Source organism: Leptodactylus fuscus, chromosome 4, assembly GCF_031893055.1.
Source record: "Leptodactylus fuscus isolate aLepFus1 chromosome 4, aLepFus1.hap2, whole genome shotgun sequence".
Taxonomy (NCBI): Eukaryota; Metazoa; Chordata; class Amphibia; order Anura; family Leptodactylidae; genus Leptodactylus; species Leptodactylus fuscus.
In genome coordinates this window covers 142563663-142585223 of record NC_134268.1, presented here as the reverse complement: position 1 = coordinate 142585223, position 21561 = coordinate 142563663, and the positions used below count along the sequence as shown (strand labels likewise).

The 21561-nt window shown below is 49.4% G+C and overlaps 1 protein-coding gene across 1 annotated transcript in view; it reads right to left on the bottom strand.

Annotated features, from left to right (window-relative positions):
• Positions 1–2145: 2145 nt before the first annotated feature.
• Positions 2146–21561, bottom strand: part of PPP1R17 (protein phosphatase 1 regulatory subunit 17) — a 31964-nt gene continuing 12548 nt past the window's right edge. Inside the window, exon 4 of the mRNA XM_075271167.1 lies at positions 2146–2304. Within this exon, the coding sequence (XP_075127268.1) occupies positions 2240–2304 (65 nt within the window). The 3' untranslated portion in view covers positions 2146–2239. The remainder of the gene's footprint in view (positions 2305–21561) is intronic.

Below are 21561 nucleotides of genomic sequence, written 5' to 3'. Positions count from 1 at the left end.
TTGTTAGGCTGTGATGTTGGGGTAATAGAGGGTCTTTGGTGTGTTAGATGCCCCCAGACATGCTTCCCCTGCTGTCCCAGTGTCATTCCAGAGGTGTTGGCATCATTTCCTGGGGTGTCATAGTGGACTTGGTGACCCTCCAGACACGGATTTGGGTTTCCCCCTTAACGAGTATATGTTCCCCATAGACTATAATGGGGTTCGAAACCCGTTCGAACACACGAACAGTGAGCGGCTGTTCGATTCGAATTTCGAACCTCGAACATTTTAGTGTTCGCTCATCTCTATTCTGCATCCATTAGATTTCATGTATCAGCATAATCTCATTCCTTGATGGATTTTCCATTTTACAGGCTAAGGGAAATCTCCTCTATTTTATTTGCCAAGGTTTCTCCCTTCTACATGTATATTGATACACAACATGTGTATGGTCATTCCTTGTGTAAATGTTCAAAGTAAGACAGATGATGACATTTTTATGAATGATTTGTTTGCCCCATGTCACTAGCCACTAGCCATGATTTGCTACATTAAGTTATATATTGACAGACATAAATGCTGAAAATGTGCCAGAGGAAGAGGAACAGAGTCCAGAGACAACCAGAGGGAAGAGATTAGGGCATAAGGGACAACAATGTAAAAAAAATTTCCTTCCATTGTATTGAATTATATCTTGTTAGAATTCAGATCATTCCATGGTCCAATATGTATCCTGTCTAATCTACTGGCCAAGGCTTTCCATTCAATGGTTCCTTTAAGTTGCTCAAGCTATATTCTATAATGTAAGCACATTATAGTGGTCTTGCAAAGTGACAAAAAGACAAATATTGAATCTACAAACACTGCTTCATATAGGATTTGTTTGTTACCTATCACAGTATACTATAAATATAGAGTTTTCCAACATTACAATATCAATCCTTGAACTAAGCAATTAATATTATTGTGGTGTGGGTATAATTTCTGTAAAAAATTATAGTCCCAAATGATTAACTGAGTCAGTAAACCTAGTTTATGAAATCTTGAATTGTTGGATTGTTTTGTTGGTCACCAGTTCATGTAATATTTGTCATAGGGAAAACAGTCTCATTTGAAGAAAGACTCAATGTTGATGAGGGGTGTTCAATAAGTCATCTACCTAAATATGAAAACACATTTGGAGAAAATTTTACTTTCTACTTTTCAATGTAATCCTTCTTGACTACAACACACTTATTCCATTTTGCCTCCAGTGATTGGATGCCCTCAGAATAGAAGACAGGAGACTTCTTGCTGGTGCAGAAACCTCTTTGACTGCATCATCATCATGAAATTATTGCCCATGCAGATATTTCTTGTCATCTTCAATTGATTACTCCTTTTAAACTTCCTGGCCCAAAACTTTACTTGGCCATAGTAAGGTGCATCATCGCCATATACAGCAGTCATCCTTTCATGGGATTCTTTAGGCTTCTTTTCTTTTTCTGTATGGAACGGCACACCAAATCCCTCAATGTCTTTGTAGACCTGCACTTGCCAATCTGTCACTTCCAGTCCTCTCATCAGACTGAACTGCTACTGGGGGTGTTGTATGTCTAGACCTGCACAGACAAGCTAAGCCCTCGTTCACATTAGCGTTTGAATTCCGTCCGGGGGAGTCCGCATGGGACTCCCCGAATGGAATGCCAAACGCAAGTGCAAAGCACTGTGCTGTAAAAGCGCATGGACCCCATAGATTATAATGGGGTCTGTGTGCTTGGCGTGCGATCACCAGAAGGTACATGTGGAGAGGAGAGTACTTCTCAATCTACTTTGCTCTCCACATGTTTAGTGCGCAGATCGTGTGCCAAGCACACGGACCCCATTATAGTTTATGGGGTCCGTGTGCTTTACCTGCACAGCGCTTGCAGTTGTGTTGGTATTCCATTCAGGGGGCCCTCATGTGGACTCCCCTGGGCGGAATCCAAATGCTAACGTGAACCAGGGGTAAGCTTTCTAACACTGACAGAACATACTGAAGTAGATAACTTATTGAGCTCTATCTATCTTTGATTTTCTATATACAGTATAAACATTCAATAATATTTTAAATTACAGTCATTATGTATTTATTGCATACATAGAAAGCATACAAATCAGTTACAAAAATGTACAAAAAGTTCCAATACAGTTAAGAAGTTGAAAGGAAAACGTGTCTTCTCATAAGCGTCAGTACTGAAGAATGAATTTTCAGTGGAAAAATGTATATTTAACCATTTTTCTAACCATCGCTTTCTTCACTCTCCGCAATAATTATTCTCCTGTCTTCTTTCATGGGTTTTACACCTATTGCAGAAAAAGGAAAAGAATACTTGCAGCCTCAGTGAAATATATAATACTAATAAAAATATGAATGAGTGAATGAATGAATGGATGGATGGATGGATGGATGGATGGATGGATGGATGAACAATGAACGAAACAAAGACATAGAAGCCCCTGTCTGTAAGAGGTTACAATCTTATGTCTTATTCACATGACATTGAAAACCTCTGTGTTTTAAATCACATTAGGGGGCATTTATCAGGCTACTTATGTCTATTTTCTTTTAATTCTGTCCATTTTTTAAGTTTTATGCACAAGATTTTTTCACGTGCATGCGCTTATTTTGAATGTTTTTATACCAAATTTGTCACTTAGCTTTTTTTTTGTCATGGGAAAGTCAGTTGGAGTGACATTTTATACTACATTTATGAAATGGCTTTTTTTCAAAATGGCGTTAAAAAAGGATCAACTTCACCCCAATATATAGGTAGCGTAAAAAAACAGTTCTATTAAGCAAATTTTTCTTAAAATATACAATGCAATTGTGCCTGTTTAGCAAATTGGCATAAAAAGTGCATGCCAAAAATGCAAAAAAAATGCACACATGATAAATGGCCATTATTGTTTTTAATGGGGTATTCACACTGTCCTATTTTTAGCTGTTTTGATGGCGACTTGACTTCAATAGAATTCAATGGGTCCGTTTTTAACAACCACCAAAACAGATCTGTATGTTAGTGATGGGACGTTAAAAACAGATCAGTGAGTTGGGTCAGAAACAAAACGCTGAAGTTCATGTTTTTTTTTTAATGGTCCGTTAAAAACAAATGAAATTGGATGACAAATAGCTGTTACAAAATGGCTGGCCAGCCATAAATGGATGCAAAATATGGCACAAAAAATGGTAAAATGGCCATGAAAAACAGACCATCTCATCATGTGAATATGCTAAAGAAAAGGGTTAGATGTTATTTTTTTTGACTGACAATTTACAGGTAAAATGTTGTATAGTGAGCAGTAAATGAAATTCTATTGTGAATCTAGTCCGGTTTATTTAAAAAAATAAAATAAAATAAATTAAATTAATTTATGGTTTGTGTAAAAGGCCTTAAAGAATAGACACATAATAGTCAGGCCCCCAGCAGTTCTGCACGGATATCCTTCATTTATAATAGGCCATTGTTGTGACAAGTTGTTGCAGCTGTTTAGCCTTGTATTACTGGTTAGTGCTGCATCTCCAGTAAGTGTTTCATTAATATCCCATTTAACTACGGTTTATATGATCTTAGGTCTCAAGTGGCTTTCCACAGGATTCCCGGTAAAAGATTTAATCGAATATTGTCATGTCATAATTGTTGCTCATCGGTCTCATTTCCTGTTTATTATTCTGGTAAATGAATATTTGGTCTTAAGTATGTCTAATTCCTGACATTGTCATTCACCGATATAACAACATTTCCCACTATTTTTTAGTTGTGGTTGTGCATTGAGGTGTAAGGTACAACTTATGAGGCATATACTGTAGATCAAACTCCCTAAATATTCTTATGAATATACTGTACGTATCTTTCTAATATATATGACAACCAAGCAGCACGATCAAAAGGTATATAAAAAAAGAAAAACAGATAAAAGCTTATACTTGAAATCTAGAGTGAGAGCAGATCATTTTTTGCATTGTTGGGTCCTAGTGTTGGGGTTTACGTTGATCCAGGGTTTTTATACTGACTGCCAGATTGGAGTCGGAACGAAAGATTATGAATGACAATCTGTTTTCCCTTAGCCCAAACAGCAGCACAACTGGGGTAATCCTGCCCCTATGAGCTGTTAGGACAGGTGGAATATTTAATTACCTAACAGCAATCAACCCCTATAAGAGGTCAGAGGACCAACTCCCCTTTGTGTTAGTAGCAAGTAAAAAATAGACATCTATTTAACAGGAGTAATATGACATAGTACAAACAAATAGTACAAATACAGCATAGGGAGGGAGCCTTGTGCTGCTGTTTGGGCTAAGGGAAAACAGATTGTCATTCACAATCTTTCGTTCCCCCTACGCCCAACAGCAGCACAACTGGGGATTTAGCAAGTATCGCTTTACCCTAGGGCGGGTGATCCTGGCAAGCTGATGCCAATACTGAATGTCCAAATGCTGTGGACTCCCTTGTTCGCCACTCAAGCCTATAATGTTTGGCGAAAGTTAGCTGAGAACTCCAAGAAGCCGCTGCACATATCTGTTCCAAGGAAAGAAAACGTCTCTCGGCCCATGATGTCGCCACTGCTCGGGTGGCATGGGCACGGATAAGGTCTGGTACCGGGAGGTCCTGAGCACGTAGGGAGCAGATAATGGCTTCTCTAATCCATCTTGATAGAGTTGGTTTGGATGCTTTGGTCCCCTTGGTGTGGCCAAACACATTGATCAGCAAATTCTCTGACTTCCGAAAGGACGCAGTCAGCTCAAGATAAATCTGCAACGCTCTCACCAAGTCCAACTTGTGCATCCTTTCTTCCCACTCAGAGGTGGGAGAGGGGAAAAACGTTGGTAAGACGATTGCCTGGTTAATGTTCTGAGGTGTGGGTACCTTTGGCAAGAATCCTGGGACGAACCTTAGTTGCACTCTATCTGGAAAGAAGGTTATAAATGGCTCAGAAGCCGCTAGGGCTTGTAGCTCACCGACCCTCTTGGCGGAGGTTATTGCCAACAGGAAAGTTATCTTGTATGCTAGGTACTTCAAATCCACTTCAGATAGGGGCTCGAAGGGGGGCGCACAGAGCCCCTGCAGAACTGCGGCCAGGTCCCAGCTCGGGACCGGAGACTGCACCTGAGGACGAAGTCTACTAGCCCCTCTTAGAAATTGTTTAATCAGAGGATCTAGTGCTAGCCGGGTCTCCAGGAGTGCGGACAGAGCTGAGACTTGGACTTTCAAGGTAGCAGGTGCTAGCCCCTTCTCCAGGCTGTCTTGTAGGAACTCCAAGACTGCATTCCTATCAGGGTCGCGCTGGTTACTCGAACACCAGTTCTGAAAGATTCGGGCGACCGTCCGGTAGCTCAGGTTAGTTGACTCCGCTCTTGAGTGCGCCAAAGTTCTTAGCACTCCCTGGGATAATCCTCTTTTGCCAGCTAAAGGCTGGCTACCCTCCAGGCAGTGAGGTTGCATCTGTTCAGGCCTTGATAGGGCCGACTGTTCCGGATTACCAGAGTTTACACTGGTGGAAGCCTCCAGGTGTTCCTCCGTCTCATGAGAGTGAAGACGGTGAACCATGCCCTTTCTAACCAGAATGGCGAGCTCCTTGCCAAGCTCTGGTTCTGCCTGCGTTTTGTCAATACCTTCTGAATCCTCAGTTGATGAGGGTAGACGCACTTCCGTCTGAACCTCCCGGGTATTGACAGGGCATACAGCGCCGGAGGATTGTCTTCCCGAACTGGGGAGCAACATTCCTCTATTGCGGCGCCGTTTGAGGTGGCCATCAGATCCATCTCGGGGAGACCTCATCCTTTGGTAGGATAGTGGAGAGCACCCTGGTCGGGGGATGACCTGGCTAAGGTCATCCACATTCTGGTGAGTCAGTCCCGCAGACTGTAACCTGGAATCTGAACCGCTGGCCGCTGGGAGATTCATAGATCCGAATAGATGAGGATCCTGGCGTCTGGTAACGTGGAGAGGGCTCTCATCCTCCGTCCGGAATGACCGTAATCGGCTGTGATCAGGCTGTCCGTCCTGGTCCTTTACTCCCGAAACTGTAGAGTCCACGTCAGAAGCTTCACTTGAGCTCTGGTAATCTCTCGCCAGCTGGGTAAGCGCGTTCTCTTCAGATAACGCCAGGTGCTCTGTACCAGAGTCTCCCCCAGATGAGCTCCCCTGGACAGGGAGGCATCTGTGGTCAACAGGGTCTAGGTAAACCTGACCGAGGATCTGCCATCGCGAAGATGGGTCTGCCGGGCCAATCATGGCCGGGCACTGATGGTTCACTGGATAGGCTTTTTTAGTCCCTAGGGACAGCGATTCCGGACTCGCAGCTTCTTGACATAGAGAAGGTGCCTCCAGGTAGGAGAGTCCCTGGTGAATCCCCGGAAGTGGATTAGATTTGATGGAATCGTAAAAAATCCTAACGGGTCTTCCTTGATCCTGGCTTAGAGAAGCCCTCTGTCCCATTAAAGGGCTCCCCAGCCTTACTAGGGGGCTGGGGGAAGACCCGTGGATACTACTCCCCTGGAAATAGGGGGGGCTGAAGTTCTGCCGTCTGGGAGGGTGGAAACTTGAGGACAAGGTTTTCCATCTGGGTGTTCGTCCCTTTGATCTAAGGTCCTGAGCCGAGCTATGAGAGATCCTGCGAGTATACCTGGCCTGAAGGTCCCTTAAGGAAACCACATCCCGTGGCGGAAGCGGTCTAGGTCAAAGATGAACCTGAGTCCTTCGCCCAGGATTCTGGAAACCAAGAAGCCTGGAGAGAGATCCTTCTGGACGGGTATTCAAAGATGAAGTTGTTTGGGGCCCTAAAAAGGGCAAGATGTTCTCTCGGCCGGTGGAGCCTTGATGTGGCAAATGACCCTGGGACCTTTGCGTCGGGGCCCTAGATGGACGGGCCCAATTTCTCCCAGGATGGCAGACCACTGATGGGTCAGGGATCCTTCTTACGATCGCGGAAAGTGCCGCGTCCTCTACCTCTGCCCTGGGGAGCGGAGCGTCCACGCCCCCTGAAGCCTCTGGTGGAGGATCCTCGGCCCCGAAAGGCAGTTCTTCTCCTTTCAGGCGGCTGCGGCAGATTTTTGGTTTTAGTGTCCGCCAGATCCTCCATGATTTTGTCCAGGGCTTTACCAAAAAGCCTACCTGGCTCAAAGGGCAGGGTACAAAGCCCTAGTCTGGAGGCGTTGTCCACCCTCCATGGTTTAACCCACAACGGTCGCCTGGTCACAGTGGTGAGGGCCATAGATTTGGAGGCGAGTTTTAGTTGCGACCTGGAGGATTCAGCCAAGTGGTCCACCAATAAATTAATATCGGTCATAGCCGATAGGAGGTCGTCCCGGTGGACCCCCGTGTCTATGTCCCTAGCAAGGGAAGATAGTTCGGCCTGTAGGGCAGAGACCACCTCATTAGCCGATATGGCCACGGAGGCTTGTGACGAGGCGACAGAATATGCCCGCCTCAGGGACCCCTCTACGCGGCGGTCCAACGGGTCCTGCAGACTTGAGCCGTCCTCGGCTGGCAGGACTGTCCGGCGGGATAGTTTAGCAACTGCCACGTCAACTTTAGGCGGTGGTCCCCAGGCACCCTGCTGGGACTCTGACATAGGGAAGAGTGCCCTGAATCTAGCGGAAGGTGTAAATGCTTTCTCGGGATGCTTCCACTCGCCCTCCATTACCTGGACCAGGTCAGTATTAGCCTTAAAGGACTTAGCCCTCCTGCTTGGCCCTTCCCCTGCCTCCCGATCACATGATCTGAGGACTCTGAAAAGTCTGCCCATCTTGTCAAGGGGAAACACTTCCTTCTCCACCTCCACAGGGTCCTCCTCAGAGGACTCAACCTCCCCAATATGAAGCCTCTCAAGAGGCGGGAGGGAGGGCTCCGAAGCCTCCAGCCGGGGCCTCTTGGCGAGATGGGAAATGGTCTTGTCCACCTTTCTCATGGACTGGGACACGAAGTCCTTAACCCAGGAGACCATCTCTCTGATCGGGGTAGCCTCAGAGGGAGGCGCTCTGCATCCCTGGCAGTACCTGTATTCACAGGCATCAGGGAGGGGGATTTTACATTGGGCACATGACAAATGTCTCAGCCCACTCTCCCCTCCACCAACCTTGATAGCACGAACTAGCAGTTCCAGCTCCTGAGCTTTGAATCCTGAGGCAGCAATGCTTCAGAAGCCGGGCACTGATGGTTCACTGGATAGGCTTTTTTAGTCCCTAGGGACAGCGATTCCGGACTCGCAGCTTCTTGACATAGAGAAGGTGCCTCCAGGTAGGAGAGTCCCTGGTGAATCCCCGGAAGTGGATTAGATTTGATGGAATCGTAAAAAATCCTAACGGGTCTTCCTTGATCCTGGCTTAGAGAAGCCCTCTGTCCCATTAAAGGGCTCCCCAGCCTTACTAGGGGGCTGGGGGAAGACCCGTGGATACTACTCCCCTGGAAATAGGGGGGGCTGAAGTTCTGCCGTCTGGGAGGGTGGAAACTTGAGGACAAGGTTTTCCATCTGGGTGTTCGTCCCTTTGATCTAAGGTCCTGGGCCGAGCTATGAGAGATCCTGCGAGTATACCTGGCCTGAAGGTCCCTTAAGGAAACCACATCCCGTGGCGGAAGCGGTCTAGGTCAAAGATGAACCTGAGTCCTTCGCCCAGGATTCTGGAAACCAAGAAGCCTGGAGAGAGATCCTTCTGGACGGGTATTCAAAGATGAAGTTGTTTGGGGCCCTAAAAAGGGCAAGATGTTCTCTCGGCCGGTGGAGCCTTGATGTAGCAAATGACCCTGGGACCTTTGCGTCGGGGCCCTAGATGGACGGGCCCAATTTCTCCCAGGATGGCAGACCACTGATGGGTCAGGGATCCTTCTTACGATCGCGGAAAGTGCCGCGTCCTCTACCTCTGCCCTGGGGAGCGGAGCGTCCACGCCCCCTGAAGCCTCTGGTGGAGGATCCTCGGCCCCGAAAGGCAGTTCTTCTCCTTTCAGGCGGCTGCGGCAGATTTTTGGTTTTAGTGTCCGCCAGATCCTCCATGATTTTGTCCAGGGCTTTACCAAAAAGCCTACCTGGCTCAAAGGGCAGGGTACAAAGCCCTAGTCTGGAGGCGTTGTCCACCCTCCATGGTTTAACCCACAACGGTCGCCTGGTCACAGTGGTGAGGGCCATAGATTTGGAGGCGAGTTTTAGTTGCGACCTGGAGGATTCAGCCAAGTGGTCCACCAATAAATTAATATCGGTCATAGCCGATAGGAGGTCGTCCCGGTGGACCCCCGTGTCTATGTCCCTAGCAAGGGAAGATAGTTCGGCCTGTAGGGCAGAGACCACCTCATTAGCCGATATGGCCACGGAGGCTTGTGACGAGGCGACAGAATATGCCCGCCTCAGGGACCCCTCTACGCGGCGGTCCAACGGGTCCTGCAGACTTGAGCCGTCCTCGGCTGGCAGGACTGTCCGGCGGGATAGTTTAGCAACTGCCACGTCAACTTTAGGCGGTGGTCCCCAGGCACCCTGCTGGGACTCTGACATAGGGAAGAGTGCCCTGAATCTAGCGGAAGGTGTAAATGCTTTCTCGGGATGCTTCCACTCGCCCTCCATTACCTGGACCAGGTCAGTATTAGCCTTAAAGGACTTAGCCCTCCTGCTTGGCCCTTCCCCTGCCTCCCGATCACATGATCTGAGGACTCTGAAAAGTCTGCCCATCTTGTCAAGGGGAAACACTTCCTTCTCCACCTCCACAGGGTCCTCCTCAGAGGACTCAACCTCCCCAATATGAAGCCTCTCAAGAGGCGGGAGGGAGGGCTCCGAAGCCTCCAGCCGGGGCCTCTTGGCGAGATGGGAAATGGTCTTGTCCACCTTTCTCATGGACTGGGACACGAAGTCCTTAACCCAGGAGACCATCTCTCTGATCGGGGTAGCCTCAGAGGGAGGCGCTCTGCATCCCTGGCAGTACCTGTATTCACAGGCATCAGGGAGGGGGATTTTACATTGGGCACATGACAAATGTCTCAGCCCACTCTCCCCTCCACCAACCTTGATAGCACGAACTAGCAGTTCCAGCTCCTGAGCTTTGAATCCTGAGGCAGCAATGCTTCAGAAGTACCTGTAACCGGAGCGACAGGTACCATCTTGTGGTGGAGGGGGGTTTAAATAGGCCGGCTGGGGGAGGGACAGGGGGCGGAGCCACGCCCCCGCCACCTGGGTCAGAGCTACTTCTATTAGCTTTAAGTTATTCACCCCCCCTCCCCGAGCACTAGGGGGGGGGGCTACCTCACCAGCAGTGGCTTACCTGCTGATCTTCACTGTCATCCGACAGCCGCGGCATCTAACTCTGGCCGCGCGGTCTGCGCATGCGTGGTTTCCCCGGAAACGGTCCCTGGCTCGGGCGGAACCCGGGAACCAAAAGACTAGTTCCCAGGCCCTGCCGGCAGACGAATGTTCCTACCTGCCGGCACCTGCAGTATCCGACGTCCGCGATGCCGCCGCACACGCGCTCCAGCGGGGACCCGGACCGGAGCAGGGGGAGAGACTCATCCGGACCACGCAGCAAGGTAAAAAACTTAGGGGGGGAGAGGGGACCCCTGTAAGAGGCCAGAGCACCTCTCCCCCATCCACCTGTCCTGTCCCACAGGACAGAAAAAAACACAAAGGGGAGTTGGTCCTCTGACCTCTTATAGGGGTTGATTGCTGTTAGGTAATTAAATATTCCACCTGTCCTAACAGCTCATAGGGGCAGGATTACCCCAGTTGTGCTGCTGTTGGGCGTAGGGGGAAAGGAATTTTTTCCCCTGAAATGGAACAATTGGCATGAGCCTCATGGGATTTTTTTTACCTTCCCCTGGATTAACACTGTAGGGGATTGTAGGGTTATAGGTTGGACTTGATGGACTGATGTCTTCATCCAACCTCATCTACTATGTAACTATGTTTACTGTTGTTGCAATGGTAACATTCCAGTTAACAGGTTACATAAATGGTTGCAGCACACTTGACTTTTTTCAATGGCTTTTGTCGTGTGATATCATGCTGCAGGAACTTGTTATCTAATATCTTAAAAATACTGCTGCTGTCTTTATAACTGGTAGTGTAAATGAGTTTGTTTTTTTTTTGAAGAAAGAATGATATGATGTTGGGGATGAGTTATGGCTTCACAAGGCCTGCTTTCTCTTTACTATTATCCATTATGTTGGCTTTGTTTTATATTACTACTAGAGGGAGGACCCGGCTTCGCACGGGTATATTACATTTTATGTTTGTGTAGTGGCCCCATAAGAATTGTCCAATTTTGCACTGGTGTATTTTGTATGTTGTTTGTGTGTATGTCCATAAGCGTCATGTGATTATGTGTATCTCATTTTGGATGTCAGTGAAAAACCTGTGATCAGTTGTTATGGATACCTGGAGTAAAGCTGTATCTAATCCTTCCCCGTGTAGTACTGTGTTTAGATGCAAGTATCCAATCCTTGTTGGTGTGGTACTGTGTGCAGATGCACATATCTAATCCTCCCCGTGTGGTATTGTGTGAAGAGGCGCGTATCTAATCATGTGGAACTGTGTGTAGACGTGGGTATCTAATCCTACGGCATGTGGTACTGTGTGCAGACGTGCGTATCTAATCCTACGGAATTTGGTACTGTGTGCAGACACGCTTATCTTATCCTCTGGCGTGTGGTACTGTGTGCAGACGCACGTATTTAATCCTCCCCTGTGTGGTATTGTGTGAAGAGGCGCGTATCTAATCCTACGGGGTGTGGAACTGTGTGTAGACACGTGTATCTAATCCTACGGAATGTGGTACTGTGTGTAGACGCGCGTATCTAATCCTACGGCATGTGGTATTGTGTGCAGACGCGTGTATCTAATCCTAAGGCATGTGGTACTGTGTATAGACGCACATATCTAATCCTACGGCATGTGGTACTGTGTGCAGACGCATGTATCTAATCCTATGGCGTGTACAACTGTGTGAAGACACATGTATCTAATCCTCCCGTGTGGTATTGTGTGAAGAAGCGCGTATCTAATCCTACGGCGTGTGGAACTGTGTGTAGAGGCGTGTATCCAATCCCCCAGCATGTGGTACTGTGTTCAGATGCGCATCTCTAATCCTATGGCATGTGGTACTGTGTGTAGACGCGCGTATCTAATCCTCCCCCGTGTGGTACTGTGTGCTGAGATGCGTATCTAATTCTCTGGCTTGTGGTACTGTGTGCAGAGACACATATCTAATCCTCCAAAGTGTGGTATTGTGTGAAGAGGCGCGTATCTAATCCTTTGGCGTGTTGAACTATGTGTAGACGCGCGTATCTAATCCTACTGCATGTGGTACTGTCTGCAGACGCGTGTATCTAATCCTATGGCGTGTACAACTGTGTGCAGACGCGCGTATCTAATCCTCTGGAATGTGGAACTGTGTGTAGACGCGTGTATCTAATCCTCCCCCGTGTGGTACTGTGTGCTGAGACGCGTATCTAATTCTCTGGCTTGTGGTACTGTGTGCAGAGACACGTATCTAATCCTCCAAAGTGTGGTATTGTGTGAAGAGGCGCGTATCTAATCCTTTGGCGTGTACAACTGTGTGCAGACGCGCGTATCTAATCCTCTGGAATGTGGAACTGTGTGTAGACGCGTGTATCTAATCCTACGGCATGTGGTACTCTGTGCAGACGCGTGTATCTAATCCTATGGCGTGTACAAATGTGTGCAGACGCACGTATCTAATGCTCTGGAGTGTGGAACTGTGTGTAGACGCCTGTATCTAATCCTTCGGCATGTGGAACCGTGTGCAGACGCGTGTATCAAATCCTTCAGTGTGTGGAACTGTGTGCAGAAATGCGTATTTAATCCTCTGGTGTGTGGGACTGTGTGGAGACCCATGTATCTAATCTTCTGGCGTGTGATACTGTGTGCTGATCTGTGTATCTAATCCTCTGGAGTGTGGAACTGTGTGTAGACGCCTGTATCTAATGCTTCGGCATGTGGAACCGTGTGCAGGCGCACGTATCTAGTCCTATGGCATGTGGTACTGTGTGCAGAAGTGCGTATTTAATCCTCTGGTGTGTGGGACTGTGTGCAGACCCGTGTATCTAATCCTATGGCGTGTACAACTGTGTGAAGACACGTGTATCTAATCCTCCCTTGTATGGTATTGTGTGAAGAGGCGCGTATCTAATCCTACGGCGTGTGGAACTGTGTGTAGACGCCCGTATCCAATCCCCCGGCATGTGGTACTGTGTGCAGATGCGCGTATCTAATCCTATGGCATGTGGTACTGTGTGTAGATGCGCGTATCTAATCCTCCCCCGTGTGGTACTGTGTGCGGACGTGCATATCTAATCCTTTGGTGTGTGGAACTATGTGTAGACGCGTGTATCTAATCCTCCTGCATGTGGTACTGTGTGCAGACGCGTGCATCTAATCCTATGGCATGTACAATAGAGATGAGCGAACACTAAAATGTTCGAGGTTCGAAATTCGATTCGAACAGCCGCTCAATGTTCGTGTGTTCGAACGGGTTTCGAACCCCATTATAGTCTATGGGGAACAGATACTCGTTAAGGGGGAAACCCAAATCCGTGTCTGGAGGGTCACCAAGTCCACTATGACACCCCAGGAAATGATGCCAACACCTCTGGAATGACACTGGGACAGCAGGGGAAGCATGTCTGGGGGCATCTAACACACCAAAGACCCTCTATTACCCCAACATCACAGCCTAACAACTACACACTTTACACACTCAATACCACCTCTCTGACAGTAGGAAAACACCTTGAAACATGTGTATTTGGCACTTGCAGTGAGGAGAGCTTGTCACCAGCAGTGAATTTGGCCCTTGTAGTAAGTTGAGGTTGGCACCAACATTTGTTTTGAAAATCAGGGTGGATTGAGCCTCTAACCAGCAGAGTTTGGGCAAATTCATGGTGGAGGGAGCCTCTAAAAACCCCAGTTTGGACCAATTCATGGTGGAGGGAGCCTCTAAAAACCCCAGTTTGGACCAATTCATGGTGGAGGGAGCCTCTAAACAGCCCAGTTTGGACCAATTCATGGTGGAGGGAGCCTTTAAAAACCCCAGTTTGGACCAATTCACGGTGGAGGGAGCCTCTAAACAGCCCAGTTTGGACCAATTCATGGTGGAGGGAGCCTCTAAAAACCCCAGTTTGGACCAATTCATGGTGGAGGGAGCCTCTAAAACCCCCAGTTTGGACCAATTCATGGTGGAGGGAGCCTCTAAAAACCCCAGTTTGGACCAATTCATGGTGGAGGGAGCCTCTAAAAACCCCAGTTTGGACCAATTCATGGTGGAGAGAGCCTCTAAAAACCCCAGTTTGGACCAATTCATGATGGAGGGAGCCTCTAAACAGCCCAGTTTGGGCAAATTCATGGTGGAGGGAGCCTCTAAACAGCCCAGTTTGGACCAATTCATGGTGGAGGGAGCCTCTAAAAACCCCAGTTTGGACCAATTCATGGTGGAGGGAGCCTCTAAAAACCCCAGTTTGGACCAATTCATGGTGGAGGGAGCCTCTAACCAGCCCAGTTTGGGCAAATTCATGGTGGAGGGAGCCTCTAAAAACCCCCAGTTTGGACCAATTCATGGTGGAGGGAGCCTCTAAAAACCCCAGTTTGGACCAATTCATGGTGGAGGGAGCCTCTAAACAGCCCAGTTTGGACCAATTCATGGTGGAGGGAGCCTCTAAAAACCCCAGTTTGGACCAATTCATGGTGGAGGGAGCCTCTAAAAACCCCAGTTTGGACCAATTCATGGTGGAGGGAGCCTCTAAACAGCCCAGTTTGGGCAAATTCATGGTGGAGGGAGCCTCTAAAAACCCCCAGTTTGGACCAATTCATGGTGGAGGGAGCCTCTAAAAACCCCAGTTTGGACCAATTCATGGTGGAGGGAGCCTCTAAAAACCCCACTTTGGACCAATTCATGGTGGAGGGAGCCTCTAAACAGCCCAGTTTGGGCAAATTCATGGTGGAGGGAGCCTCTAAAAACCCCCAGTTTGGACCAATTCATGGTGGAGGGAGCCTCTAAAAACCCCAGTTTGGACCAATTCATGATGGAGGGAGCCTCTAAACAGCCCAGTTTGGGCAAATTCTTGGTGGAGGGAGCCTCTAAACAGCCCAGTTTGGGCAAATTCATGGTGGAGGGAGCCTCTAAAAACCCCAGTTTGGACCAATTCATGGTGGAGGGAGCCTCTAAAAACCCCAGTTTGGACCAATTCATGGTGGAGGGAGCCTCTAAAAACCCCAGTTTGGACCAATTCATGATGGAGGGAGCCTCTAAACAGCCCAGTTTGGACCAATTCATGGTGGAGAGAGCCTCTAAAAACCCCAGTTTGGACCAATTCATGGTGGAGGGAGCCTCTAAACAGGCCAGTTTGGGCAAATTCATGGTGGAGGGAGCCTCTAAACAGCCCAGTTTGGGCAAATTCATGGTGGAGGGAGCCTCTAACCAGCCCAGTTTGGACCAATTCATGGTGGAGGGAGCCTCTAAAAACCCCAGTTTGGACCAATTCATGGTGGAGGGAGCCTCTAAACAGCCCAGTTTGGGCAAATTCATGGTGGAGGGAGCCTCTAAACAGCCCAGTTTGGGCAAATTCATGGTGGAGGGAGCCTCTAACCAGCCCAGTTTGGACCAATTCATGGTGGAGGGAGCCTCTAACCAGCCCAGTTTGGACCAATTCATGGTGGAGGGAGCCTCTAAAAACCCCAGTTTGGACCAATTCATGGTGGAGGGAGCCTCTAAAAATCCCAGTTTGGAGCAATTCATGATGGAGGGAGCCTCTAAACAGCCCAGTTTGGACCAATTCATGGTGGAGAGAGCCTCTAAAAACCCCAGTTTGGACCAATTCATGGTGGAGGGAGCCTCTAAACAGGCCAGTTTGGGCAAATTCATAGTGGAGGGAGCCTCTAAACAGCCCAGTTTGGGCAAATTCATGGTGGAGGGAGCCTCTAAAAACCCCCAGTTTGGACCAATTCATGGTGGAGGGAGCCTCTAAAAACCCCAGTTTGGACCAATTCATGGTGGAGGGAGCCTCTAAACAGCCCAGTTTGGACCAATTCATGGTGGAGGGAGCCTCTAAACAGGCCAGTTTGGGCAAATTCATGGTGGAGGGAGCCTCTAAACAGCCCAGTTTGGACCAATTCATGGTGGAGAGAGCCTCTAAAAACCCCAGTTTGGACCAATTCATGGTGGAGGGAGCCTCTAAAAACCCCAGTTTGGACCAATTCATGATGGAGGGAGCCTCTAAACAGCCCAGTTTGGACCAATTCATGGTGGAGAGAGCCTCTAAAAACCCCAGTTTGGACCAATTCATGGTGGAGGGAGCCTCTAAACAGGCCAGTTTGGGCAAATTCATGGTGGAGGGAGCCTCTAAACAGGCCAGTTTGGGCAAATTCATGGTGGAGGGAGCCTCTAACCAGCCCAGTTTGGACCAATTCATGGTGGAGGGAGCCTCTAAAAACCCCAGTTTGTACCAATTCATGGTGGAGGGAGCCTCTAAACAGCCCAGTTTGGACCAATTCATGGTGGAGGGAGCCTCTAAAAACCCCAGTTTGGACCAATTCATGGTGGAGGGAGCCTCTAAACAGCCCAGTTTGGGCAAATTCATGGTGGAGGGAGCCTCTAAACAGCCCAGTTTGGGCAAATTCATGGTGGAGGGAGCCTCTAAAAACCCCAGTTTGGACCAATTCATGGTGGAGGGAGCCTCTAAAAACCCCAGTTTGGACCAATTCATGGTGGAGGGAGCCTCTAAAAACCCCAGTTTGGACCAATTCATGATGGAGGGAGCCTCTAAACAGCCCAGTTTGGGCAAATTCATGGTGGAGGGAGCCTCTAAACAGCCCAGTTTGGACCAATTCATGGTGGAGGGAGCCTCTAAAAACCCCAGTTTGGACCAATTCATGGTGGAGGGAGCCTCTAAAAACCCCAGTTTGGACCAATTCATGGTGGAGGGAGCCTCTAAAAACCCCAGTTTGGACCAATTCATGGTGGAGGGAGCCTCTAAAAACCCCAGTTTGGACCAATTCATGGTGGAGGGAGCCTCTAAAAACCCCAGTTTGGACCAATTCATGGTGGAGAGAGCCTCTAAAAACCCCAGTTTGGACCAATTCATGATGGAGGGAGCCTCTAAACAGCCCAGTTTGGGCAAATTCATGGTGGAGGGAGCCTCTAAACAGCCCAGTTTGGACCAATTCATGGTGGAGGGAGCATCTAAAAACCCCAGTTTGGACCAATTCATGGTGGAGGGAGCCTCTAAAAACCCCAGTTTGGACCAATTCATGATGGAGGGAGCCTCTAAACAGCCCAGTTTGGGCAAATTCATGGTGGAGGGAGCCTCTAAAAACCCCCAGTTTGGACCAATTCATGGTGGAGGGAGCCTCTAAAAACCCCAGTTTGGACCAATTCATGGTGGAGGGAGCCTCTAAACAGCCCAGTTTGGACCAATTCATGGTGGAGGGAGCCTCTAAAAACCCCAGTTTGGACCAATTCATGGTGGAGGGAGCCTCTAAAAACCCCAGTTTGGACCAATTCATGATGGAGGGAGCCTCTAAACAGCCCAGTTTGGACCAATTCATGGTGGAGAGAGCCTCTAAAAACCCCAGTTTGGACCAATTCATGGTGGAGGGAGCCTCTAAACAGGCCAGTTTGGGCAAATTCATGGTGGAGGGAGCCTCTAAACAGCCCAGTTTGGGCAAATTCATGGTGGAGGGAGCCTCTAACCAGCCCAGTTTGGACAAATTCATGGTGGAGGGAGCCTCTAAAAACCCCAGTTTGGACCAATTCATGGTGGAGGGAGCCTCTAAACAGCCCAGTTTGGGCAAATTCATGGTGGAGGGAGCCTCTAAACAGCCCAGTTTGGGCAAATTCATGGTGGAGGGAGCCTCTAAAAACCCCAGTTTGGACCAATTCATGGTGGAGGGAGCCTCTAAAAACCCCAGTTTGGACCAATTCATGGTGGAGGGAGCCTCTAAAAACCCCAGTTTGGACCAATTCATGATGGAGGGAGCCTCTAAACAGCCCAGTTTGGACCAATTCATGGTGGAGAGAGCCTCTAAAAACCCCAGTTTGGACCAATTCATGGTGGAGGGAGCCTCTAAACAGGCCAGTTTGGGCAAATTCATAGTGGAGGGAGCCTCTAAACAGCCCAGTTTGGACCAATTCATGGTGGAGAGAGCCTCTAAAAACCCCAGTTTGGACCAATTCATGGTGGAGGGAGCCTCTAAAAACCCCAGTTTGGACCAATTCATGATGGAGGGAGCCTCTAAACAGCCCAGTTTGGACCAATTCATGGTGGAGAGAGCCTCTAAAAACCCCAGTTTGGACCAATTCATGGTGGAGGGAGCCTCTAAACAGGCCAGTTTGGGCAAATTCATGGTGGAGGGAGCCTCTAAACAGGCCAGTTTGGGCAAATTCATGGTGGAGGGAGCCTCTAAACAGCCCAGTTTGGGCAAATTCATGGTGGAGGGAGCCTCTAAAAACCCCAGTTTGGACCAATTCATGGTGGAGGGAGCCTCTAAAAACCCCAGTTTGGACCAATTCATGGTGGAGGGAGCCTCTAAAAACCCCAGTTTGGACCAATTCATGATGGAGGGAGCCTCTAAACAGCCCAGTTTGGACCAATTCATGGTGAAGAGAGCCTCTAAAAACCCCAGTTTGGACCAATTCATGGTGGAGGGAGCCTCTAAACAGGCCAGTTTGGACCAATTCATGGTGGAGGGAGCCTCTAAAAACCCCAGTTTGGACCAATTCATGGTGGAGGGAGCCTCTAAACAGCCCAGTTTGGACCAATTCATGGTGGAGAGAGCCTCTAAAAACCCCAGTTTGGACCAATTCATGGTGGAGGGTGCCTCTAAACAGGCCAGTTTGGGCAAATTCATGGTGGAGGGAGCCTCTAAACAGGCCAGTTTGGGCAAATTCATGGTGGAGGGAGCCTCTAACCAGCCCAGTTTGGACCAATTCATGGTGGAGGGAGCCTCTAAAAACCCCAGTTTGGACCAATTCATGGTGGAGGGAGCCTCTAAACAGCCCAGTTTGGACCAATTCATGGTGGAGGGAGCCTCTAAAAACCCCAGTTTGGACCAATTCATGGTGGAGGGAGCCGCTAAACAGCCCAGATTGGACCAATTCATGGTGGAGGGAGCCTCTAACCAGCAGAGTTGGTGGAAATCAGGGTGGAGGGAGCCTCTAACCAGCAGAGTTGTGGGAAAGCAGGGTGGAGGGAGCCTCTAACCAGCAGAGTTGGTGGAAATCAGGGTGGAGGGAGCCTCTATCCAGCAGAGTTGTGGGAAAGCAGGGTGGAGGGAGCCTCTAACCAGCAGAGTTGTGGGAAAGCAGGGTGGAGGGAGCCTCTAACCAGCAGAGTTGTGGGAAAGTAGGGTGGAGGGAGCCTCTAACCAGCAGAGTTGTGGGAAAGCAGGGTGGAGGGAGCCTCTAACCAGCAGAGTTGGTGGAAATCAGGGTGGAGGGAGCCTCTAACCAGCAGAGTTGGGGGAAATCAGGGTGGAGGGAGCCTAGTATTAGCAGAATTGTGCAACGCTTATGGTGGATGAGTATGAGGATGCGGAGGAATTGGAGAGGTTGAGTACAGACATGGAGTTTCATGTTGGGGTGCTTTACACAGGTGGGCCCAAAAATGAAGGCTCTATCCAGTGGTGGTTCATTTTTATCAAAGTGAGCCGGTCGGCACTCTCAGCTGACAGACGGGTGCGCTTGTCAGTGATGATGCCACCGGCTGCACTGAACACCCTCTCAGATAGGACGCTGGCGGCAGGACAGGACAGCACCTCCAAGGCATATAGGGCAAGTTCAAGCCACAGATCCAACTTCGACACCCAATACGTGTAGGGCGCAGAGGGGTCGGAGAGGACAGGGCTGTGGTCGGAAAGGTATTCCCGCAACATGCGCCTATACTTCTCACGCCTGGTGACACTAGGACCCTCCGTGGCGGCACTTTGGCGAGGGGGTGCCATCAAGGTGTCCCAGACCTTAGACAGTGTGCCCCTCGTTTGTGTGGACCGGTGAGAACTTGGTTGCCTACTGGAGGAACTGCCCTCCCTGCCGCCAACGTCACATGCTGGAAACATCTCCATCATATTCTGCACCAATTGCCTGTGGCAAGCATTGATGCGATTGGCCCTCCCCTCTACCGGAATAAAAGACGAGATGTTGTTTTTATACCGGGGGTCAAGGATAGCAAAGATCCAGTACTGGTTGTCCTCCATGATTTTGACAATACGCTTGTCGGTTGTAAAGCACCCCAACATGAACTCAGCCATGTCTGCCACAGTGTTAGTTGGCATGACTCCTCTGGCCCCACCGGAAAGTTCAATCTCCATTTCCTCCTCATCCTCCATGTCTACCCATCCGCGCTGCAACAATGGGACGATTCGAAGTTGCCCGGAAGCCTCCTGTATCACCATCACATCATCGGACAACTCTTCTTCCTCCTCCTCCTCCTCCATTAAACGCAGTGAAGCGGACAGATGTGTGGACCTACTCTCCAGCTGTGACGGATCGGATGCTATCCCTAACTCCTCTGTGTGATCTGAGTTATCCCTGATGTCAATCAGGGATTCTCTCAGAACACACAAGAGCGGGATTGTAAGGCTCACCATCGCATCCTCAGAGCTCACCCTCCTTGTGGACTCCTCAAAGACCCGTAGGATGTCACAAAGGTCTCTCATCCATGGCCACTCATGGATGTGAAACTGAGGCAGCTGACTTTGTGGCACCCTAGGGTTTTGTAGCTGGTATTCCATCAAAGGTCTCTGCTGCTCAACCACTCTATTCAACATCTGAAACGTTGAGTTCCAGCGTGTGGGGACGTCGCACAAAAGCCGGTGTTGTGGCACATGCAGGCATTGCTGGAGAGATTTTAAGCTAGCAGCGGCTACTGTCGACTTGCGAAAGTGGGCGCACATGCGCCGCACTTTCACCAGTAGCTCTGGAACATTGGGGTAGCTCTTTAGGAAACGTTGCACCACTAGGTTGAAGACGTGGGCCAGGCATGGAACATGTTGGAGGCCGGCAAGCTCCAGAGCTGCTACCAGGTTCCGGCCGTTATCACAAACGACCATGCCTGGGCCCAGGTGCAGCGGCTCAAACCATATTGCCGTCTCATCGAGGAGGGCATCCCTCACCTCGGAGGCAGTGTGCTGTCTGTCCCCCAAGCTGATCAGCTTCAGCACAGCCTGCTGACGTCTACCAACGCCAGGGCTGCAACGTTTCCAACTCGTAGCTGGGGTCAATCTAACAGCGGAGGAGGAGGCGGTGGCGGAGGAGGAGGTGGTGGCGGAGGAGGAGGCGGTAGAGGAGGAGGAGGAGGGGGGTGTTCTTCTCGTGTCCCTGCCAGGAATGTTAGGCGGGGAGACGAGGTACACCGGGCCAGTTTGGGAAGCAGTCCCAGCCTCAACTACATTCACCCAGTGTGCTGTCAGTGAAATGTAGCGTCCCTGTCCGCATGCACTTGTCCACGCGTCGGTGGTCAAGTGGACCTTTGTGCAAAGCGCGGAACTAAGGGCCCGCCTGATGTTGAGTGACACGTGCTGGTGCAAGGCAGGGACGGCACACCGGGAGAAGTAGTGACGGCTAGGGACGGCATAGCG